This window comes from Molothrus aeneus, chromosome 4 (assembly GCF_037042795.1).
Source record: "Molothrus aeneus isolate 106 chromosome 4, BPBGC_Maene_1.0, whole genome shotgun sequence".
NCBI lineage: Eukaryota > Metazoa > Chordata > Aves > Passeriformes > Icteridae > Molothrus > Molothrus aeneus.
In genome coordinates this window covers 37321956-37344994 of record NC_089649.1, presented here as the reverse complement: position 1 = coordinate 37344994, position 23039 = coordinate 37321956, and the positions used below count along the sequence as shown (strand labels likewise).

Genomic DNA, 23039 nt, shown 5'->3' with positions numbered 1-23039 from the left:
TATTTAAGTTGATCATCATTTTGTTCAAACTACAGTCAGTGTAAAATTAAAAGTACAAACAATTACAACATTATAATGTACACAATAAAAATAATTTCGCACTAATGGCATGCTAGCAAAAGTGCTAGCATGCAGCTAGTGCAAAAGTTTTCAAGTGAAACTAGATTTTTTTTTTCATTTTTTATCAATTTGGTAAATTTACAGATATCTCTCATTAAATTTAAATGGATCAGATTTAACAAAAAGAGTTTGCCAGCTGCTGGATATGGGGGAGCTAAAACATTCAAACTACTGAAAGGTATTCAGTCTATTTGGACAGATTGGGTCTAACCCAAATCAGAGCATGCAGACTGTGACCACCATAGGGTCACATTGGCTGCACAGGGGTAAAACCTGTCCAGAGCACAAATTAGGATAGGGGGCACAAAGAATACAGGTTGAGGAGACAAGATAATGTATGAATGAGTCATGGGGATTTAGGCAAGAAAAGAATGTTTAGATAAGATTTGTCAACTTTTGTTAGGTCACTCTAATACCTGAAAAAATTTGGTTTTCTCCAGAACATATTTATTGAGGCAGACAAAAATAATGCAACACAGTACTGTCATAAAAATAAATGAAAATTCAAATACATAATTTTTCATTTATTTTGTGGCAATTTCTAACAGGAAATTTTTTATCATTTCCAAGGAAGTTACAAAAGCAACTTTTGCTGACTGTTTTAATAGAATTTGCTTGCTCCTTTTGTGTAACCATAATTCATCACCTTCATTTTGAGGTGCAAAACATTTCACACAGCTGCAGAAACACTGGAAACACTTGTTGCTTTCAAGTTACTGAAGGTATTTTAAACAAGTATATCTCAAAATCTCTTTTCGTAGAGAAAAGATCTTGAATAGAAGAGATTATCCCAAGACATATCTGTTTCTTATTCAGAAAGTAACCCATCTTGCTTAGTCAAAATATCCAAATCCATGAATGGACACCTCTAAATGGTGCTGCAGTGATTAAATCTACATTCTGCTGCATAGAAAGACAAGCATTATATTCTTAACAGATGTAGTGTTGGAATGGTTTTATATTCTTGAGAGAAATTGCAGAGTATGATTTATCACCCTGACTCAAGTGAAATGATACTGAATGGAGTGCTGTCAGTGATGAACAACAATTCCAGCTGATTGAAATTTTCTAAAGAAAGCAAAAGATGGTATCATTTCACTATTTAACAGTTTAGAAAAGCAGGCTGGAGTGCTGCAACCTGCCAGAACTTCTATAACTCGTGGCCTTCTAGTCTCTACTTTAAGCAAGGAAATTACACAGTGTAGATTATGGGACCTGAGGCTAGACACTGTAATTTTCATCAGCTCTGAGAAAGGATTTAAATATGTGTACAACATTATGCAGACACAATTTTTCTAAATGATATAGCATTGCTATACAGAAGCACTCAAAGCTAGATCTTTTCAAATCCTTGCAGCTTGAAATCTAGATTTCTAACATACTGGGTCTGAATCTCTCTGGCACAAGAAAAAGCTAACCAAAGGGTAATTTTCAATGAGATATTTCAATTGAGAAATACATCAGTCTGTGACTGGTGTACAAAACCTCTTAGGCTTTAAAATATTCACATACTTATTCCAGTGAAATAACTTCTATGGGGACTTGAGGTCTTTGCTTTTCATACCAGATCAGCAGCCAATAAAGAAGCAAACCTTCTTCACATTCCTATAATGTCTCACAAAAGTTTTAAACTTGACTACTTCCTAACTAAAGGAGAATAAGTAATTTCACAAGAACAAATATTTAAACTTATTTCTTATTTCCCCTCTCCCCTCCCCTTTTTTTTTTTTGACATTTTAACATTAATATGTGAGAGGGTTAAATTCTAGTCAGCATTGCATTAACTGTTGCTCTAACAAGTGTTAATGCAGTTCCTGCCTTTCCTCTAAAGAGCTATAAAAACACAGTACTTTCAAAATTTAGGTAAAGACATAAATCTTGGCTCCAGGTGCTCCTGAATCACTCCATAATCTGAAATGAAACTAGTCTTGACCAACTCTGAGCAAAGTTTGAATGCAGTATAGATTTGTACCAAGTTGACCTACCTGAAGAATGAGTATGTAAAACCAAGCAAAACTTACTGACATATTTACTTTCTGGAAGGCATGTTAAATGAACTTTAATACCAGATTTGAAAATCCAGCTGTAAAATGGGTATGCAAACATGATTAATGAGTGCTGAACACCATCCAGATCACATACTTACTTGTAAGAACTACAGCAAGCAAGAAGAATTTCCACCCTTAAGTAACAATTCGATTTAAATTAGAATTGCAGTTACTCTTCCATTTTAAGCCAGTAGTTATTCTGTAGTAGTTGTCATATATCAGAAAAACTTGCTTTGTGAGAGAATAAAACAGTTCAGTACAACAAACATAAGCAACAACCTTTTTAAATATCATTCCTGAGTGCAGAGTGCACAACTTCTTCACTGCCAAACCTAACACAAATCCTTCTGAGTCTGTACCCACTAATTATGTTTCTATTTTCAAGGAATTTCTGAATGTCTCCCCTACCCCCTAACCACCACTACCACTCACTAGAAAATCCTCCCTCATTATCTTGACTGATTGCTTCAATTAGTGAGCAACTCAGTCACTTACATTATGTTCTATGTTTCAATTCCAGGAAAGTAAACCTTCCCTGATATACTTCAGGTTTACTTAATTAGAAGGAAAATTAACTTAAATGCTCTACAGACACGGTGCTGGGTTTGACTGCCTGAATAGTGCTGATAAACTGCTTGCCAAGACCTTCCTTGATCACAGATTGCTTTCTCTGGTTGACAAGAAGCTCAACATGACCCAGACATGTGCACTTGCCGCCCAGAAACCAAGCACATCCTGGGCTGCATCAAAGGAACAGTGACCAGCAAGCTGAGGGAGGGGATGGTGCCCCTCTGCTCTGCTACGGTGACACCTAGAATGCTGCACCCAGCCCTGGGATCCCAAAACAAGGACACGGCCCTGATGGAGCAAGTACAGTGGAGATGACAAGGCTGCTCAGGGGACTGGAGCACCTCTCCTTTGGAGACAGGCTGAGAGAATTAGGGTTGGTCAGCCTGGAGAAGAGGAGGCTCTGAGCAGCCCTTTAAGCAGCCTTCCAGTACCTCCAGGGGGCCTGCAGGAGAGATGGAGAGGGACTTTTTGGAAGGGCATGTAGTGACAGGACAAGGTAGAATGGCTTCAAATTCTAAAGAAAGGCAGGTTTAGATTAGCTATTAGGAAGAAATTCTTCACTCTGAGGGTGGTGAGATACTGGCACAAGTTTCCCAGAGAAGCTGTGGATGCCCCACCCCTGGAAGGTCAGGCTGGATGGGGCTCTGAGCATCCTGGTCTAGTGGAAAGTGCCCCTGTCCATGGCAGATGGGCTGGATCTAGATGATCTTTAAGGTCCCTCAGGATTTCTATCTACGTGGTTGAGAAATTAAGGATTCTAATTGTATGTACTCACTTTTCAAAAAAATATCCTCCCTTATGATACCACAAGAGAGATCCACTCCTTAAACAATTGGCAATTTAAATTATTCTCAAGAGTTTCTAGATAGTGCTTGAAACAAAGAAGTAGGAATCCCTACAAAAAGGCTACAAGAGAAAACACAAGTTTTTCACAATATAAGAAACCCATAAAATTCAAATTTGAATAACAAAATGAATAACAACATAAAATATCTTCAGGTTCAGCAATAGTTTTAATTAGGTATTTACTTAAAAGCTTTTTAACAGTAGCACCATTTAATAGAAGAGGAAAAAAAATGAGACAAAAATCATGTTTCCGTGGGACTCTGGCTTTTTTATTTCCCAAGACAACTCTAAGATTCAGGCTACTATCAGTAGAATATCAGTAATTATAAGGTGACATCGATCATGCTCTATAAACAACTGTTAGTGGCCTTTCTTATGCTTTTTCCAAGTAAATGAACTATCCTATCTCAAGTCAAGAGCAGCAGTTAAATTCCCTGTTGAGGTGACAATGATTATCCACTGTTAAAAACAGCCCTTCACCTTTCCCCTTTTGCCCTATTTGGAAATGCAATGTGAAGTCTTATTTCTTAGCTCTCAGCTTTCAGAAAAACCTGAGCTTTGAAAAACTTCTAGAAGCACCTGAGTACCTAAAAAGATGGGGAATCTAAAGGAAATAGACCCATCCTGTGTCAAAGATTGAATTAGCAAACATGCACATTAAAGCAGAGGAAGTCGTCATAGAGAATATAATGGATAAATAGTAGAATATTGACCATTTTAGAAAAGGAAGGAAGTGGATTCTGCTGGCTTGTTATAGTACATAAGTGTGGAAAGGTGATCAGAAAGCTTCTACTTATCTCAGAATTATTAAATGCTTAACTGTGTTACAAGTGAAAACTAGCACTTCAAATTTGAACCATTTTAAAGAAAGGCACAATACATTCGGATGCAGAAAATTTTTATAATGTGAAGATAAACAGCAAGACCTAATGAAGAAGAGTTAATCAGACTGCATAAATTAGGCTGGACAGATTATTTCTATTGTCACAAGTGTGGCCTACCAATATATCAAAGAAGTGCTGAAGCTTTGTCTAAGCAAAAGCAGTTTGGACCAGGTGTCCCTCATTATGGGTTTCTAGCTTAGCTGAGGGTTAGACCTCAAGTCTCTGCTGACAGATGTTTGAGTAATACTTTATTTTGTTGCTTTGCAAGAAAGGGCTTAAATGATTGCCTTTGCTGACAGGAATCTTAACATTAACTTGAATTTGCAGTGATACCTGTTTCTCACAGGTCATCTGATGCAATTTTAGCTATGTAAGGAGCTTTGAATCTTCCTCAATTTCATCAGAGGTTCCTGTGTAGCCCTAAGGTCTCAGGCAGACAAGTTGTTAAAGAAAGGGCCAGAAAGGGCCTCAGAAACCCAAAGAAAGAGGAAAAAAAATTCATGAAGTATTTTATATGAAACAGACACCATGGTTAAGTGAGCTGAGTGGTCAGTTTAAGGTGTCTATCTTTTTAATGGGAGTCTAAATCTAAAATCATTACCTCCAAGTTAAAGTTTAATTAAGTACCAAATAATGTTACACTACTGGCAGTATGAAATTCAATTCCCTTTGAAGGATGCTGCACTCAAAGTTGTGCTGCAATTATGTGACAGCTATGCCCATTTCCTAGAATCCATCATTTTTTTTCTGTGACAAATGCCTAATTTTCTTCATGTCATATAAACATTAGGTATACAATACCCTCAAAGGACTGAAAAGGAGAAGCAGAACCCTTCTTCAACATCTTCATTTGAATGGGATTTTTAGGTGAGAACTTCTTTTTAATATTATGTTTTCAATATTCTCCATTACAGGTCACATTTCATATAGACCTAACATGCCAAAAAGAACCCAATGTTCCTTTACCTTCCCTAAGGAAGGTAAAAAAGAAAAGGAAAATATAAAACTGTTTTGTTTGGATAAATCAGGAGGAACAAGTAAAGAAAGAGAAATACAGGGATACAGAAGTCTAATTTCAAAGAGGTTCTGATGACTGTAGACATTCCTGAATTAGGGGAATTTTTCTTTCAGACAATTCTCTGAAATTTCTAGAATGACATTGTGTTAAGGGTCAACACGAAGCTGAAGAAAACTTAAAAGAGGCTGCTAGGACAAAGACTTAATGTGTACTGCTCCTACTGTTATAAAGTAGAAATACCACATCCAATTGTACTCATAAATGTTCTGGAAAGGGTGGTAATCTTGTGTTAGCATCATTCTGGCTGATAATATTCAGACTGCTAAGATCAGAAATGCTAAAAAAGATATTTACTGAAAATACTGAGTGAAAAAAGCAATTTGCTGAAATAGATCAATGTTGACAAACATTAAACAAGATATATGACAAATCTAACTTTGCAATGAGTTCTAAGTTGATTCTCCCTATGCAAAAATGAGATACTAGACATTCAGTATCTCACTGCACAGAGGCAAAATAGCCCCTTTGGAAAATATCAGAGACATCACATTTTGCTTTGAAGAATCCCGGTTTCAAACAGAAAACAGAAGTCAAGAATGTATTTGTATGATTATACAGAATCTCAAGCTAACATCTACCTATCTAAATTACACTGGAAATACTCAGGTTCCTTTCCTATTGACCTGTTCCTGTTCTGCAAACATTGTTTTCATACTTGATGTTTGCTGTTTATGTATTTTGTCTCTACTGTTTCCCTCCAATTATGCAAATATAGTCAAAATCTTACTAGTATGCTTATCTACAGCTTCCATGGAATATTTCCCAGATTTACCTTTTCTGGACCATGACCTCTCTCACAGTACACATTTTGCAAGAGCCTGTACAATGTCCCCTGTGAACAATTTTGAAAAATTATCCTAATAATTTAGTTACACAGAATCTCTACCAATAGAATGGAATGAGGTAACAAGAACAGCACCTTTGCCATGGTACTTGACTAAACCTGTTCATTTATTCTCTCCCTTGTTCCTAGATTCACTGGAAAACAAAATCCATCACAACAATAGCTGTCTCTTTCTGAAATTCAAGGCATAAAAGAAAGTATTAGCAAGTAAAATACTCACAGATTGACCTGACACAGTCATAAACCCCATTAAAAAAATTGCTTAAGGGTAATGCTCAAAAAAAGTTAACACAAGGGCTTGGAGCAACAGGTATCTTAAAAGCCATGTTACAATAATACAGCCAAAACAGTATTTCTGACATTTCTTCCTGCTTTGGGATATTTTTTTTTCACATAATCACAAAATGACTTCTGCTCAGACTAGAGTATGGGCAGTGTTGATCTTTTTCTTTTTCAACAAAAACTAAATATATTAAGACAAAACTAGAAAGGATAATCAGCTGTAGTGCTGGTAGCAGAAACAATAAGCTTGCTCTTCTCTCTTCCCCCAGATATGTAATCCAGGCATTAAACTGAAGAAGCAGTTTCTGAAACAGAAAAGCATAGCTTTGACCTGCAAAGAAGGAAAACATTAGTAGGCCAGATACAAGAAAGGGAAGTGAAAGGGGAGTAAAACTCCCTTTCAGCTACAAAACCAGTTCTAACTGAACATGCAATAAGGACTAAATGACATACATACTAATTATAATAGCAAGAGAGCTGGAATCATGTGCAGTAATGCATTCCTCATTGGCATCAAGAAAATCTTGCCTAGCAAGAGGGTAGATAGACATTTAGAGATGCAAGAAATGTAACCCAGCTATTTCTATAGAGATTCTAAGACCATATTTTTCGATATCTTTCCTTAGACATTTGAAAATATTAAATTAGAAGGATTAGAGGGAACACAGACTCAATGTTACAAATAAGGGCCCACATGAACAATAAAAATTATTGTTCATTAATAATAAATTTAATTTCTTCTATAAAAAACCACATAATTGTGAAATAGTCTCTCTATTGCAGGCAGCTTTATCATTTTCAAGATTTAAAGCTTAAGATTTTCATATAAAGCTTTATAATTTAACATCTTTATCTGAAGTTCATATTTCTAAGTGATTGAGAAATTTTATGTGGGGAAAAAAAGGCTGATTGTTAGATTATTGGGAAGTTTGGTGTTTAATCTTTCTCAAACACAAGGACCTTGTGGAGCACCATTGCTCCATTATTCAAAGTTGTTCTTATCTTCTCCATGACTCACAGAACTGCAGCTAATCCTTTTCCTGATAAGACAACATTGGCTACTGTTATCTGGAAAAAGCAGCAAATGTCAATCTTTCATGAAAAAAATGTAGCTTAAAGACTAAATTGTTTACATTATAGAAGAAAAGTCTGTCTACATTTTCCAGTAAAATGCACCAAAATAGAAAATACATTTCCTACTTTATATGTTTTATTTATGATCTCTTTGGTAAGAGTCAACTTTTAATTTTGTGCAATGACTAGCACTGAATAACAAAAAAGAATCACCCTTTACCAAACTGCCTGACTTAATGTTCAGATTTAAAAATATTTGATTCTTGGGAACAGTCCTTCAAAGTGCCAGGATGATGATCTTTGTGGGCCCCTTCCACCCCAGGATATTCTGTGATTATCTTTGCTTGAACTACAGGCTTACTTTACATGAAAACAGGATATTATTTCTTAAATCACTCCAAATACTACTTCAATTTTTAACAGGAAAGCATTGGCCCCATTTAAAAATAGAAACCTTGAGTTCAGGTTATCCTTACTTGACTTTACCATTTCTGTTAAAAACTAGTATTAATTATGTTTCAAATATTTTATTGATATTTATAAATGTATTTGTCCCTTCAGTTCCCATAGGTAGACAGAAAATCACACATACAGCAGTGATGGTGGGATGCATGAGATAATTCAACTGCATAACACGAGCACCATTTACCTTGAGATTTCACATTCAGTTTGTGATGAATGTGCTGCTGCCCAAGATGTTAAGACGGGAGTCACCACACCAGCCTGGTTATCAGCAGGAGGGCAGTAACCGCAACAGAGATTGGCGTGTTCTGACTCACGGACTTCCTGGGTCCTGCAGCCTCTGCTGACCCCAACATTAGCCCCAGAAACGAGTCAGGACCTGAGCTCCTCAAGTTACTGATAACTTAGGAATGCTCACACTGGCTACAGTTAGCAATTTTATTTACATGGACTTAGAGTGATTACCTGAGCTACCATATGCTTCTGAGTACAGCTGTAGTTTTTTAAGTGTTCACATTAAACCTCACTCAGGTAGACAGAAAAAAAAACCCACACCAGTCATTCTTCGCTCCCCTCCCCCCTCAAATATTAAATGCATAAGCATAATAGAAATAAATACTGTTAGCATGCCTGATGGGATTCAAATGGTGATAAAAATGCAAGACGCTGTAAATGAGGAGCTAAATGAGTAACCAAGACAGCTTAACTTAGGCAGACATTTTAAAGTTAGCTGTGTGCTAAAGCATGCTGCTGAGGTCAGTCAGCACAGGTCTGAAGGTCTATAACCTAAAGCTCAAAAACCCTCTCTGACACCCGTGCAGATAACCTGTCAAATTAAGTTTTCACCTCTTATTTACAGGTCTGTGATTTGTACAAGATTCAAGATACTGTCACATTCCATCTCCTTTTATTGATTAAACGTTTATGAAACCATTTGCTGAAGCCATGTTGCTGTCTATCCTGGTTCCAGCCAGGACAGGGTTAATTTTTTGCAGTAGCAGGGAGAGGGTGTGATTAGGACAGGGAGGTTACTCTATATCACCTCACCTCATTGCTAAGGGCAGAGAAAGGGACACACTTGTCCAGGGAGAAGGGGTTCCTTCTAGGCTCAGTGAGCATTTTGCATGGAATCACTCTCTCTTTTGAACCCCTGGTTATTAATCCTGTTGCTATTACTGTTTTTCTTATCTCATTGTTGTTTCTAGTAAATTGTTCTTGTCTCAGTCCATGATCTTTGCCTTTTTTGCCTCCAATTCTCAACTCCATCCCACCCAGCAGGAAAGGGGAGGGCAAAAGTGGGAGAACAAGCAGCAGTATGGTTTTGGAGAGTCTCAGTGGAGGCAGTGAACTGGGGAATACCATTCCTAAACCATGACAGCCTTAATTGGTGCCCCATGTAGGGCATGAAGAGTTGAGATAACAGCAGATGTGCCCAGAGGAGGTTGGAAACGATTTTGATCTAATCATTTGTGTAACAGGTATGGAGCCACAGGTCACAAGGTCGCTTGGTCTGTTCATATGGGTACGGTACCTGACCCTGTCTTATGCAGATGGCCACCATACTACAGTGCATTTTTTCCTACTCATTTGAGCTGTTTTCATTTCAAATGGTTCTCAACATGAGTATACTTTTAATTAAATGCACCCCAGTGGTTTTTTGTGCTGCTTGGCTGTCAGACACACTACATTCTGAAGGTAACTTTTAAAGCATGACTTAAATAAAATATGTCCTGCTAGCCACTTTTTGGATCATCCAGAGCCTTTTCCTGCTTCCCTTGTAGCTCCATTTTCATCTCCTCCAGAGGAATTTCCTGCGGACCTTATTTTAATAACCAGGAAAGTCCTCCATATTCTGGGTTTTGATATTTCAAGGCCTCACCTCTTCAGTTCGCTCTTTACTCAAGACAACTTCTCTCCTTAAGCAAGAAGGGATTCACAGATAACTTATCTTCATGTATTGCTAAGGTGAAACTATACCTGTACAGGAAAGCTTACAAACCTTACCAAAACACCCACAGATCATTGCTGCTGCTTGTACTACTAGATATGTATTAGCACATATTTATGTCAATCTTTAAAATGAGGGCAAAACCATCAAAAAACTCACTTAAAATCCAAACACTTATCAAAGACATTCCTGTAACAAAAATACTTTCACTCAAGGCTGAAGCCTTTAAAACAACAATGAAATAACATTAATCTCAGTGTCTTCTCAATCACTAGAAAAATTACCTTTTGCTCTTTCCAAGCTAAAATAATGTAACTATTGTATCCCTTCCCTCTGTATATTTTATATTCAAGACAACTTATGATCAGTGCATCAACAAAGTCCAAGTCAGTTTCAGACAAAAATATTTACATTTTGAGTATGACATTCAGTCACAAAATACTTACAGCCATATATTGTTTGCTGGCATATCTTCATGAAAAAGGCTATATCTAATAAAGAGATGACAGAAATGTTCCAACAGTGATATAAGAAAAAACCTACAGAAAATTTGAGTCACTGATGTTAAATTGGTATGTCTCCGCTTAAAATGGAACTTGATAAAGCATTCAGGCTAGTAATCTTCTACCACATCAGCACCTATTTTTCTGTAGTTCACACAAAAGCACAACTACTTTAACTGAAATTATCACAGCTGTCAACCACTTTTATAACTACAAGAAGCTGGACCCTAAGTTACCACTAATACATAAGCTCAAGTAAGTTCATGAACTTATCCTTAGTTCCTTCAATAGGTTCCAATGGGATGGTTTCAATTACAAGAAAAAAACAGACGACATTTTTTCCCACTGGCTTTTTGCCTAAGTAATTCTTAAAGCGGGAATAAACAATGAACCAAACCACATCATACTCAAGAGAAAAACAAGGGGAATCTCTTAATTTTGCATTTGGAACAAGCAGGCAAAGAAATCACTATCAGTGTCTCACGCAACAACACAGGGACACAGACTATGCAATGCCAGACCATCAGTCAGTGCGACAGGAAAGGCACAGTGCATTCTACTTGATCACCTATGGAGCAAATGAACACACACTGCAAGAAATAAATGAGGAGTCTTCCTGCATATTGAAACTTGCTTATATTGATAGCAATGAAATGCTTCAAAATCCATGAACTATATTGCCTAGTTTATTCCTACAGTTAAACTAAAGTTGTAAGGAGAATATGTTTCTTATTTTTATAGTACAATGATTGCCTATGTGAAATATTTTAAATGTGTTACATATTCATACATATGTATTCCACAATACAAAAGATTACAAAGAATATTCTCCAAGGATTGGGTTTGTATTTGCCTATATATTTTATGGTCATTTTACACAGCAAAGAATGGGTTGAGTTTTTAAGGTATTTTTGAACATATGAAAAATATGCCTCTAAATCAAAAAGAACTGGCCAAGGAAAAAAAAGAACAAAAAAACAAAAGCACATGTAATAAACAGCTATTTCTGCTTCTGAAAACTGACCCAATTCTAAATTGTAGATTTAGATTTCCTTTAATCCTATTTTCCATGTTTTTCTCAGACACACATTTGCCCTTTCATTCAATCAATTCAAAAATACACTAAACAAGCTTTCATGAATATGTACGTTGGGACTTTGCACAGGAACTTCTTCACTTCTAGCACCCTGCAGACTCAGAGAGATATCTTTCAGCAGTAAAACACCAACTTGAGCCATTTTCTCTCCTCTTGCACACTTACTTGTTGACAGCACAGCAGGCTGCTCCAACTGAAAGTTCAGGCACAAACATTTGGATGCAATGTCATAAACTGATCGCAGAGCTAATGTGAATGAGGAAAAAAAACCCAAAAAACAAGACCACCCAAAAAAATACAACCAATACCCCTCACTATTTATTTTCAGAAGGGTATATTTAAGTCACATCAGTTACAAAACACAGTTGATAACAAAGACAGATGGGAATGATCAGCACTAGGAGGAAATCCCTTAAGCTGCCAAAAACTTCAGCTTTGTGAAACTATTCTCAGCATTCATGGAAAGTATTCAAGGCTCTCTAACTCTTAATCCCAGTTCATATTTCAACATGCACTCAATGCAGTGCAGCAACACCAGGTAAGAGAACAGACACACAAGTGTGAAAGTTTATCAAGACCTAGCAGAATGTTTTAGAAATAGAATTTCACCTTTGATTAAAATACCCTGAGGCATAATATTCTTTGACATTGCTTATGCTAAAAATTTATCATTATAAACCTAACATTGGAAAAATTATATTTCTGTGGATTTTTCACTCTATCATCAAGTGATTTTGCTTTACAGCATAAGTTTTCTTTAAAATAACTGCATAGGGAAAGGGGAGAGGAAAACCAACACCCAATGCTGCATTAGAACATCAGTACTCCACACTACTGCTAATTGTGAACCTCTAACTAGAGCAGTTGGCTCCTAGAGAATAAAAAGCTTCACCATTTCCAAATCAAGCATCTGCTCCAGATTGTCTAGAGAATGAGTTTTGCAATGACTGATACAGCATTTTTCTATCAGATAAGGTCACATTGCCTAAACACAGATACTAACTTTACTACTCCTCAAATAAGTCATAGGATGCTCAGGAGAAGGAATATCACAGTTTTGGAACAACTTCTTTTCCCCATTTGGGTCACTCAAGTTAGAAGTGTTTTAATAACTATCCTTGTATTGACTGCTCATCTGGCACAGGTGACAAGAGTGCATCATCCCCAGTATCCTACAAAGACCACAACACAGATCTCTATCACACAGAGACCACAGAAGCAAAATACTATCATTAAACCATTTTTGCAGATATAATACTTTCCCTGAGGAAGCATAATTTGCTGTCTGAGGATTATAAATTATTTTCACCACACAAAGTTTAAAAAGATCCTAAAAAAAAAACCACTAAAGAGAAACTATATGTGGCATAAAGTGCTTGAAAAGATAACTGTAAATATTTAGCAAATAAATTATTTTAAAGTAGAATATATTATAACTGCAACTGTTTGCAATGATGCCTAACTTGTCAAAACAAGTAGTTGATAGAAAAAGGCTGTTTCAAGCCCTGTTCACTAGTGATTAGTAAAGAATTTTAAGCATCTCTAATACAAAGTAACTAAATAATTTCCACAGTTAGTAGCTTCTAAAATACTTTGATCATCTTATTTTCCTGTTTCTCCAGAAAAATTAATCTTTGCAAGACAATAATGCACTGCTCAAACTTCAGCTTGTCCATATCCTTGGTTTTAACTTTTCAAGTACTGTGTATGTTGCTGGAAGAAGTAAATAATTTAACAACTTGGGATTTTCAATTTTATAGCACTAAATATAAATTACATTGAATTGCACACAGAGAGAAAGAGCTTTTTCTAACACTTGCTGCATTCCCCAGATGCATTCAATGATAAGTCTCTGTAATTTGAATCAAGTATACTAAGACTTCTCATTTTTGCCATAGCATCAGTAAACAGCTGTCATTCCTCTCTGTCCTGCCACACTCTTTTAACAAATATCACAGAGAATAAATATCCTACTTAACGTAAAAGCATCTCTGACTTCAAGGCAAAGAGGAAAAATAAGAGATAATTCAAAATATTTGATCATAGCAGCTTAAAGCAGACAGAAATACTAATTTTTACTTCTTTGATGACTGAATAAAGATTTCCACAAGATGGTGCTGTAGTCCTATTTCAAGACATTATTGGTTCTAACATTTAGAAGGCAACATAATTTCATTTCATTGTTAGAATAATGAACAGTGATTTGCAAGGCCTATTTTCAATTAAGGAGCAAAACACATTCCTACGATCCAATCATTATAGGTTCTTTTATTTTTAAACAACTGAAAAATCACAGAAGTCACAGAAGTCTAAAAAACCCAGAACTAGTTTATATAACATCACAGATCGCCGTAAACTCTTCTGTTTCTGTGCAAATTAAAGTCCATTTATATTCCATATGGTTATAGAAAAAAATCATAATTATTGTTAAAACATAGAAATCACTTTTTACAGCATGTTACACAGCTGCTTTTGCCTTCATCTGCAAACTCTGCCCCCCAAAAAATTCCAACTGGTCTGTAATATTAAACTCCAAAAATCTTTTAAACTGAAGTATTAAAACACAAAGGAGTCTTGATATGATAGGCTACCAATTTACAAAAAGCAATAAACAATTAAATAAATCGAACCAAGCCTCACACATCTATGGTTTGATCATATGTTTATGGAAGTCTTATATCTACTTATGTGTCTAAACAGAAATCTTAATATGGCTTCAAATAATGAAAATGTTGTGTTTCTTTGTATACTGACTGGTCTCCATCTGTGCTGCTGGTCTTAAAATGTGTTGGGTAAGAGCACTAAAACACTCAACACATCTCTTGCAGTCAAAGTCTGTGGACTTACTTGCACATTTTTGTGTTTAGGATCAAAATGACCCCCACTTTGTCAGTGTTAATGGAAGCCATAAAGTGTTGGTGCTCTCCAGCTCAGCATGAAAACTTGTATTTAAAAATAAAATTTAAAAAAAACAGCAAAAAAGGTACATATTTGAAACTGTGTATGTAAGTTTTTTATTAAAACTTATTCAAGAGTACAGATGGTAGGATGGTATGTAAGAATGCCTCTTGGGTGTAATATGCAAGTTCCAGCTGGAATGTTTCCAACAGGATGTAAACCACAGTCCTCAAGCCCACACTTTAAAAAACATATTACTTAGCACACTGCTAACAAATGTCAACACAAGAATACACTGCTGTAATGACTTCAATTTACAAAAGTGCAAGGAAGGGGGAAGAAGCTATTTGAACAGTCTTTAAAACCAAAAATTGTGGTCGTGGGGAGGGAAATCAATACACAGATGCATGAGTAAAATATTTATTCAAAGCAATAAAAGCACTGGTGATCATTACAAATTCGATATATTAAAAATGCTGTACAAACATACAGATTATTTCTGGTATCCGTAAGTCTGCAGAGAACAGGTCTGAAGACCTGTGCTTGCAGGTATTCCCAGAGGTGGGCTTGATGTTTTGAACAATTTGAAGGTTTCTTCAATTCTGAAAATAAATTTTGTTTGCATACACTTAATAAAATAGGGTACAAAATAACTGACTTGCTTTTAACTTCCTAATTATCCAAAATACTAATAAGCAGCATGACCCCATACGTTTTCTCTCATCCCGCCCTTTTCCCCTGCAATTGGTTTCTATTTTCAATGCCTACCATTTATCAATGAGCCTCAAGTGCACAAAAAAGAAGCAATAAAATTAAAATTACAGAAAAGGCTAGAGCTTTTTATAGGCCACACACTTACTGAAGAGAAATCTCTTGCTAAAGAAACATGGTAAAGCAACACATTTCTCTTCAAGTATAATAAAAATATAACAAAAAAATTTATTCTAGATCTCCGAATAATTATCAAATACATCTTAATACAGTTATTATAATGCTTAGGCTGAAATTAGTTTTAAATTTCCTTAAATAATAAAAAACAGTTAAGATAATAGGTACTTTTCAGGAAGAAAAATTGCAAGTACCAGGGAATTTCAATCAGGAAATAAATAATATTCCTATTTCTTATCGACCAAATTCTAAACACTCTTTATTCTCTAGTTAATACTATTAAGAGTGCTTTCTATTGCTTTTTAGAAACCAAAACAGTGACTCATCCCACAAATACAAAACTGTAAGTGGATTTATTATCCAGTAGAGCCATAAGGAAATGCCACACCTGATGTACAGACCTTTGAGGTTTGGAACACATATGTACATTCTCTGTGCGCCTTAGTCCAGTACAACTCCCTCCTGGGAAATAAATTCCTGCTGCCCTTTCCTATTACTTACATTTTACTTATCTTTTCCATTCTTTGTCTTATTGTCTCCTACAATTTAAAGGCAACATAGTTAGTGAACTCTTCAAAGCTTACATTCTTCAGATGGACTTTCAATTTAAATTCAGAGAAAATGTGACTTTAAGCAGTTTTTACATATGATAAGTATTTTTTATGAGACAGACCTAGAGGTAGTTTTGCATAGTTTCCTTGTTTTTCTATCAGTATATACAACTAAAACCAATGCTTACTCGTACTCTTGACCTCAAAGGAAATCAACTGAGCATTCACCAGCTTTACTTACCTTTGAAATGTCTGTCAGATCATGAGAATTAATGGTCATGTCTTTGGGAGATTGGTCTGTGGATAACAGTGAACCGCATCCAGACGACTGAAGATGACTCCCTGGCATCTCCTCATTCCTCTCTGAATCTATAGAGAAATGCTCAGTTTTATGTCACCTTTGCCTTCTTGCTCTCTTTTGCAAGGTCAGCTATCAAATAATGTGATTTACAGTAGGCAATAATAGAAGAGAATGCATTGTTTAGAGAGGGGAAGGAAAAAGCTACTATGAGAGTCCAAAATAGGTTTCTCATATTTTTTAAACAAGTGCAAATGACACTATGTATAATATATATAATATACAAAAAGCAAATTCTAAAGATTACTAAGAAGATTATTTTCTCCTGATTAGAGTAAAATCAAAGCTTATGAACATCTGATTACATTGCCAAACCTTTAATAGTGATTTCATATAGTTTACATTATTTGTTATTGTAAACTGCCTGCTCAAACATGTCTTTAATTTGTGCAAAGTAACCTGTCTTATAAGTAGCATAATTTTTGTCTTTTTTTTTTCTTTTTTTTTCATTTGGAAGCTGTGATATTCTTTGTAATTTTAGATTACTATTGTCAGGGAAGAGAATTTAGTATCTCGAAAAAAAGTGTGCTCCCATACCCATTTTTAGTAAAGTCACCATCTATACATCGTACCTTTGGAACAAACGTAGCTACACTATTTTGTATCTAAAATTCATAATAAACTGTTTTTAAATACCTAAAATTAAATATTTTTTATTTGGTACAGCTGTGATTTCTGAAGAGTACTACAACCAAAAAGAGCTGGAAAGGATCCCAAGTACTATACTCTCAAATAAAAGAGTTAAGACTGTCCTCATAATGTTTATGCCTAAAATTTCCTGAATTTCAGAAAAGCAGAAACAACAAATTCAGAATTTGGGGAGTCTGAAAATTCTCTTTCAAAAAACCATCTGCCTGTTTACTTACTATAAAGTCCTCAAGTGTCAGTAACACACCACTAAACTTATCACAGGAAGTAAATATGTTCCAAGCTTTCTGAGTCCTGTAAAATGAAGGTCCCGTTTCTCAGACTCCATGATAAAAACAATCTTTGACATAACCAAGAACTGCCTTCCTAATTTCCATGGAAACTGGATTACTGAGACTCCTTTTTAATTACAATTCAAAAGCCCAACACTGGACAAAAAGCATAATATGTGAGAATGGAAAATAGAATATCCTCCTTACCACTGGTGGTAGGAATAACAGCTGCCACAAGGGAAACAGGCCAAATCAAGGAACAGAACAGAGGGAGCTAATAGAGCTAAAGGCTAAAGAGCTACCATTGAGGAAGACAGAAGAATTACTCATGGCCTGAGCAGTGCTTTTAACTTCTTTCCCACTCAAGTCTGCTTTGTTTACTTCTTGTAGGTTATCAAAATTAAACAGACGTTGGAAACAGAAGAAAAAGATTTTGACTTTCTCTTCAAAACAAGAAAGTTTATCAAAAATGCCAGTTAGACAGCTGCTAACTGCTTCAGAGATGAAATATAGAAAACATTTAGTAGTGAGTTGAAAACCAACAAAGATTATGAATCATTATTTGTCTGAGCCCCATTAAAGAAGAAAACAGCAACCTAAAAGATATTAGTGGCAGCAAAAATAACTCCATTTGTGCTTGAGAACAGTGCATTTTTAGAACATGATGATAACTGCTTTAAAGTCCAAATGACAGTATTGTTATTCACAGTTTTAGTAACAGAACCTTAATTTGCATCTTTGATATTTTTAGTAGCTATTTTAAACTATTACTTACTATGCTATAGCAACTAAACCATCTAAAGAATAAGTTAGAAACATGAAATGATGAGGAGGTTAACTTCTTATCTGCAGGATGGTTTTAAATTCAGAGGTCACTAAATTGCAGTTACCTACTTAACTATGTTTAGTCAAGGTCAGCAAGAAATGTTTAGCATATTTATATTAATTAAAAGGAAAATCATTAATACTCACCAAGGGAAACTGGAATGCTACTAGAAGTTCTTTTTTGATTTATATTGCTGAAGTCTTTAAGAAAGTCTCTCTGAAATACAAGTTTACTGTATTTTAGCCATATACCCTGTTTAAATCATCTTCTGACTGAACAAAACTATATTTAAGTATCAGGTATGTGTGTATTTGCTTGCTACACCATGTTGGCACTGCACAAATATCTTCACAGGATAAAAAATTCAACATTTCCATAAATGCACTTCATTAAAATACTAGTTTATTTAACAGATATTCTTAAAACATCAATATTGCTGTTCATGATGAGGTCAAAACCAGGTCAAAATATAGTGCATAAAACTTACTTATGAGTAGAATGGACAATCAGAATGGTCTTAGCCTGTACTAATAATTTCATCTCAACATTGGTTGCCATTAGCTTAAAGTAAGTGTGCCTTCTTCTACTTCTAGTTGATATTCAAATATAGAGTCCTCAGTCCTAAAAAAATAGCCTATAGACTAACTGAAATTCACTGCACCTAAATTCTTATAACTCAGAAGGCTATTATAAGCTGGTTTCCCAGGCTCCTAAATGAGAGAGGGCTCTTTTAAGAAACATTCTAAGTTTAACTTGATGTAACTTTAAAAAGGTTGTTCATGAGCAAGAAAACAATAGTATTTTTGAGTTCAACTTTCTAATTTCAAAGTAAAAAAATGAAACCCTCAAACAACATCTAGAATTTTTTTTACCAATGAGTAATCATTATGATTTGATACCTTACCCTTTAAAATATGTCACTTTATATACTGGAGTAACTGCATCAGCTAATCAGGGAATACTACACCCAAATAAATTAATGAAGGAGAAATAGTAGGTATTGTATGGGAAAATGCTGGAAAAAACTGTAATAATGTCCATCTCTTAAAAAACACAAAACTAGAATCTGCAGAGACTATGTCTGTTCAATTCCTTTCATTGAAATGGATTTGGTAGCTTTCAGACTTTCCCAGAACTTAAATGCACAGCTGCTGCTACTTTGGCAACAGCAAAAGACAAATCTTACTGTTCCTGCCATGTTGGCTAGATGACAAAAATTCCCTGTAAAGTGCAAGGGTAAGAGAGGAATAATTCTGAATTGTTTCTGTATGTGGGAAGCACGACTTGGATGCAATTTCATTAAACAAAAAAGCAGCAATTCTGTGGCCCAAAGGATTATTTCTCAGCAGTTTTCAAATGTCTATTGTAAAACAGTTGCTTTGAAGACTATGTATACATATATATAGTCTTATATATTTCTATATAGAATGCCATACAGAAACTATAACTGAACTTGTTTCTGCAGGTGGATTCTTTCAGTAACATGCAGTACAGAAATATAATTATCACTGGAAATTTCTCAGTGATATTTTTGAGAGTATTTTCCAAATACTAGTCCAATCATATGAACAACTGCAATAAACATGTTAGTGAAGCAGTAATAAACCAAAGTTACAAAAACAGAAGAACAAGTCTAGTCAGAAACATGAGCTTTCCCATTGCTACAGTAATTTCTTGAAAAGAATACATTTGAAACAGGAGAAAAACTGTCTGTGGCTGTTCACCTGAAGGCCTCTTGAGACTGCTGCCAGAGAAAAAAAAAATATTATCATTGGTAGTATTTGTTGGACACATGTCTACTGATCTGTAAGAATCTGATTTCAGATGGTAAAATCACATGAGCTACTACTAACCTAAAAATTTTTTTTGAAGTGATTGAGAATATCTATCCTTACTAATTGAGCTCCAGCTTTTAGAAATAACCTAGTGATCAGTTTGAACACCTGTCTGTTTCAAGACTTTGCATAACCACCACACTTGCAAGGCACATAGTAAAACATGTCTTGTATACAAGTATTAGCAACATTTTCAAATTATTGGGGTCAGCAAAATGCACAGAGCTCCTGGTTGTGAATAAATTCAACAGTTTTACAGCTGCAAAGAAAAATGCAACACCAATCAACTATTTTCCACAAGGATTTTCAACTTCTGGAAAGCATCTGACAGTGTCTGAAAGATACACGAGATACATTAGGGGAAATTTTTGGATCACATGATTAATTTCAAAGTGATGCTATGGTTCACTGCAATTCAAAATATTTACATGTGTACATATATCAAAGTACATAATGTGCACAAAAGGACCTTTCAACAGCATGAAAAATAACCCAGTCTTAACACAACCAGAGGCTTTATTTGCTATGCCAAATGTAGCCACATCAAGACTGCAGTGATTTCACACATTCAAAAATGCAATGAACATCACGGACAAAAAATAGGAAGTGGGGGAAGAGAGTGGGAATAGGAGAAAAAACCCCACTGATTAGACTAGAAATTTCAAGGACCCATAAATTACACATAGGACTAAAATAAGAAATAACTTTTTGATTAACCCTGTATTTTCCACTGTGCATGCCATCCATTTTTGTCACTATCTGTTGTAGAGAATTAAGATTCCATGTTCAAAAACCTTCTTCTATAACTTTAGTAGTAAATAAAATGACACTGAATCATTACTAATGAGAACAGACGGCGAGCTTTGGTTCATAAAGTCTCAGAGAACAGAATTTAACAGTTAAGAAAAAAAAACCCATCAACTTCATAAACAGCACTTGCATTCAGATTGTACTTTTAAAACCAGTGACAAAAACACATCAGGAGGCAGGGAGGGCAGAAACAGACCAACAAGATTATGTTTGGGCAATTTTTGTTATAGAATTAAGAGAGAAGTTAACACACCTTTTTGGATTGTAACAACAGTTCTGTTTCAAGAAGCAAAACTCGATTCAGTAAGTTATTCCAGTCCTTCTCATCTATGATCACCTTTCCTTGCAGTTTCTCTTCTAAAACTTGTAGCTTATCTTCCATCCAATCTAGCTTATGAAGCTTTTCCTGGAAATCTGCAAGCTGACTCTTTAAAAACTCAATTTGTGAATTTTCTTCTATGACCTGAAAATACCGATAAGAACATATCCTCCAATTTCAAAACAGAAACAATTCATCGCTTGATGAAACAAATCAAGTGCAATCTTCAAGTTCAGTTACCACATCCTGCTACATTAGAAAACTATTTTTCTTCCAGAATTATGAAAATATGCCTACTCAGGGAACACAGCTTCTAAAAGAAGCTGTTGACAGAACTGTGTCTTGAAAGAGACTGTACGATTTAACTGACTTTTCCTTTTTCCAACTTTTTCAATACATTTATTAAATATCTTCAGGAGCTTATATCTTCAGGAGCTGCATGCTCCTGAAGTATAGCTATAATGTAAAAACCTTTATCCCTTTAGACAAATCCTGTAATAAAAAGACATCTTAAAATAGAAGTCCTTACTTGTTCACATTTAACTTCCACAATATCATAATCTGGGCACAATTCTTCCTCAGTCCCTCCCTGTGCTGGAAGGGGTAGTGGACAAAGATCACCACTAACTTCATTTCCTGAGTGTCGTTCAACTAGAGGCTTCTTTCGAGTATGCTAAAAAACAAACAAACAAACACAGTTAACTGCTGGTGTTATTCATAACAATAATATTTCAATTCATTAGCCAAGTAGTAACACATAAGACCTATTATTTCAATATTTATTTAAACCTAACTATCTTATCCCAACTGGTTACAAAATACAGAAAGCAAGAGCAGGCAGTTTAATTTTTAAAAAATCATACAGACGTGAAGGAACTGTAAAACAAATATGCATACACTTTGCCATATATAACATGCACCTTGTTTCCTTTCCATAAATAGTAATGAAGATATTAATGTCCTCCTTTAATTTAAAGGTTGTTAGATTTCTAAGTGTGGACTGAAAAATATGTTATTACCTACAGCAAAATTCATATGTATAGACAGTTTCAACATCAAAACCATGACTAAAACATTAAGAACAAAAAAGGTTTAACTAGGAAGATTAGAATTCTTCCTTTTTCTTGACAACTGTCAGCAAAATAGCCCTATGAGATATACATTACTTTCATTTGAAGGCTTCCCTTAGAGAAAACAAAGAGAAATTTTGCAATTTCTTCAGGTGGATTAAATCTTATGATAATATCACAAAATTAGACACTTAATGATTAAGAATGCACAATTACTAGTTCTGTGCAGCATCTTAACATGTAGAGATTCCTCAATGTTTTAGTTAAGCTGAAACTCTCCTCTTCTAGGGAATTCTTAAAACACACGTATCTATCCCATTCAGTGCCACTATTAAACAACTAGAAGAGACAGAGAAGCCATTCCAAATACTTTCTTCACCAAGTTTTCCTTGATAAAAGCAGTATTTTCCTTACAAGTAGAAACCACCAGCTATTAACACGCAATCATAGTCCTAAAAGTTTTCTAACATTTTATTTTGCGCCCTTTTAGCAGATAATATCAGGAAAGCTGCCTCCTTCACATGTCAAGAGTGGAATAAGATATAGACATTTTTACTTAATGCATAATCATTTTACCTTTGTAAAACCAAAGCCAAAAGGAATGCTACATTATGAAAACTTCCTGAATAGATTCAGATAAAACACCAAACAGTGTTTTGAAAGCTGTGTTGAAAACACACGCTAGGCCAAGCACACTTCACTCTTCAAACTCCATACATCTTCTTTGTGCCATTTTATCTTTTCCCACTGCTCTCCCTTACACTTGATATAATTCAAATATAGCACAAACAACAGCACTAGATCATTAC

General features: G+C 35.2%; 1 protein-coding gene across 5 annotated transcripts in view; it reads right to left on the bottom strand.

Moving 5' to 3' along the window:
- Nucleotides 1-23039, bottom strand: part of CEP44 (centrosomal protein 44) — a 33269-nt gene that overhangs the window by 5492 nt on the left and 4738 nt on the right. For 3 of the 5 annotated variants that reach the window (XM_066548289.1, XM_066548291.1, XM_066548290.1), the window contains exons 6-11: nt 21690-21833; nt 21095-21304; nt 18343-18412; nt 16334-16461; nt 16043-16080; nt 15060-15255 (exon numbers count right to left, since the gene is read on the bottom strand). In XM_066548289.1, the coding sequence (XP_066404386.1) occupies nt 15147-15255; nt 16043-16080; nt 16334-16461; nt 18343-18412; nt 21095-21304; nt 21690-21833 (699 nt within the window). In that variant the 3' untranslated portion in view covers nt 15060-15146. Of the gene's footprint in view, nt 1-15059; nt 15256-16042; nt 16081-16333; nt 16462-18342; nt 18413-21094; nt 21305-21689; nt 21834-23039 lie in introns of those variants that run through there. The other 2 variants (XM_066548293.1, XM_066548292.1) reach the window with 2 other exon arrangements.